This window comes from Brassica oleracea, chromosome C1 (genome assembly GCF_000695525.1).
Source record: "Brassica oleracea var. oleracea cultivar TO1000 chromosome C1, BOL, whole genome shotgun sequence".
NCBI lineage: Eukaryota > Viridiplantae > Streptophyta > Magnoliopsida > Brassicales > Brassicaceae > Brassica > Brassica oleracea.
Window position 1 is genome coordinate 30,590,707 of NC_027748.1, and position 895 is coordinate 30,591,601.

At 44.0% G+C, this 895-nt stretch overlaps 1 protein-coding gene across 1 annotated transcript in view; it reads left to right on the forward strand.

The window, feature by feature from the left end:
• LOC106337255 (embryonic protein DC-8-like) overlaps positions 1-743 on the forward strand; it is a 3,811-nt gene extending 3,068 nt beyond the window's left edge. Inside the window, exon 2 of the mRNA XM_013776338.1 lies at positions 4-743. Coding sequence (XP_013631792.1) covers positions 4-743 — 740 coding nt within the window. The remainder of the gene's footprint in view (positions 1-3) is intronic.
• The last annotated feature ends 152 nt before the right edge of the window (positions 744-895 follow it).

The window sequence follows — 895 nt, forward strand, 5'->3', positions numbered from 1 at the left end:
CAGAGGAAAAAACTAGTGAGAAAGCTGTGGAGGCAGAGGAAAAAACTAGTGAGAAAGCTGTGGAGGCAGAGGAAAAAACTAGTGAGAAAGCTGTGGAGGCAGAGGAAAAAACTAGTGAGAAAGCTGTGGAGGCAGAGGAAAAAACTAGTGAGAAAGCTGTGGAGGCAGAGGAAAAAACTAGTGAGAAAGCTGTGGAGGCAGAGGAAAAAACTAGTGAGAAAGCTGTGGAGGCAGAGGAAAAAACTAGTGAGAAAGCTGTGGAGGCAGAGGAAAAAACTAGTGAGAAAGCTGTGGAGGCAGAGGAAAAAACTAGTGAGAAAGCTGTGGAGGCAGAGGAAAAAACTAGTGAGAAAGCTGTGGAGGCAGAGGAAAAAACTAGTGAGAAAGCTGTGCAGGCAGAGGAAAAAACTAGTGAGAAAGCTGTGGAAGCAGAGGAAAAAACTAGTGAGACAGTTGTGGAGGCAGAGGAAAAAACTAGTGAGAAAGTTGTGGAGAGGATGGATGGGACCAAGGAAGCTACGAGGCCTAGGATCAGACATAGATGCAAGGAGAAGACAATGACGTCTGGCAAACCGACTCCTAAGAGGAGGGGCAGACCAAGGAGGAGTATTGCTGATGCTGCACCAAAGAAGAGTGATTGCACACCACATGCATCTAAGGGAAGAGGGAAGAGGAAGTGTGAACCATCACAGTGGGTGCAGACTCCTTTCACGAGGGGGAAGAAGCCTAAAACAAAGGCTTAGCCTAGGAGAAGCCTTATGTATTTAAGATGTTAATTTAAGTATTTTGGATGTTTAAAACTTGGTAGGAGAATGCTTTATGTTTGGATGTTTAAAACTTGTAATGCTTTTGAATGTTGGTATGTTGCAAAAGACAGGTTTGGAAAACTATATTT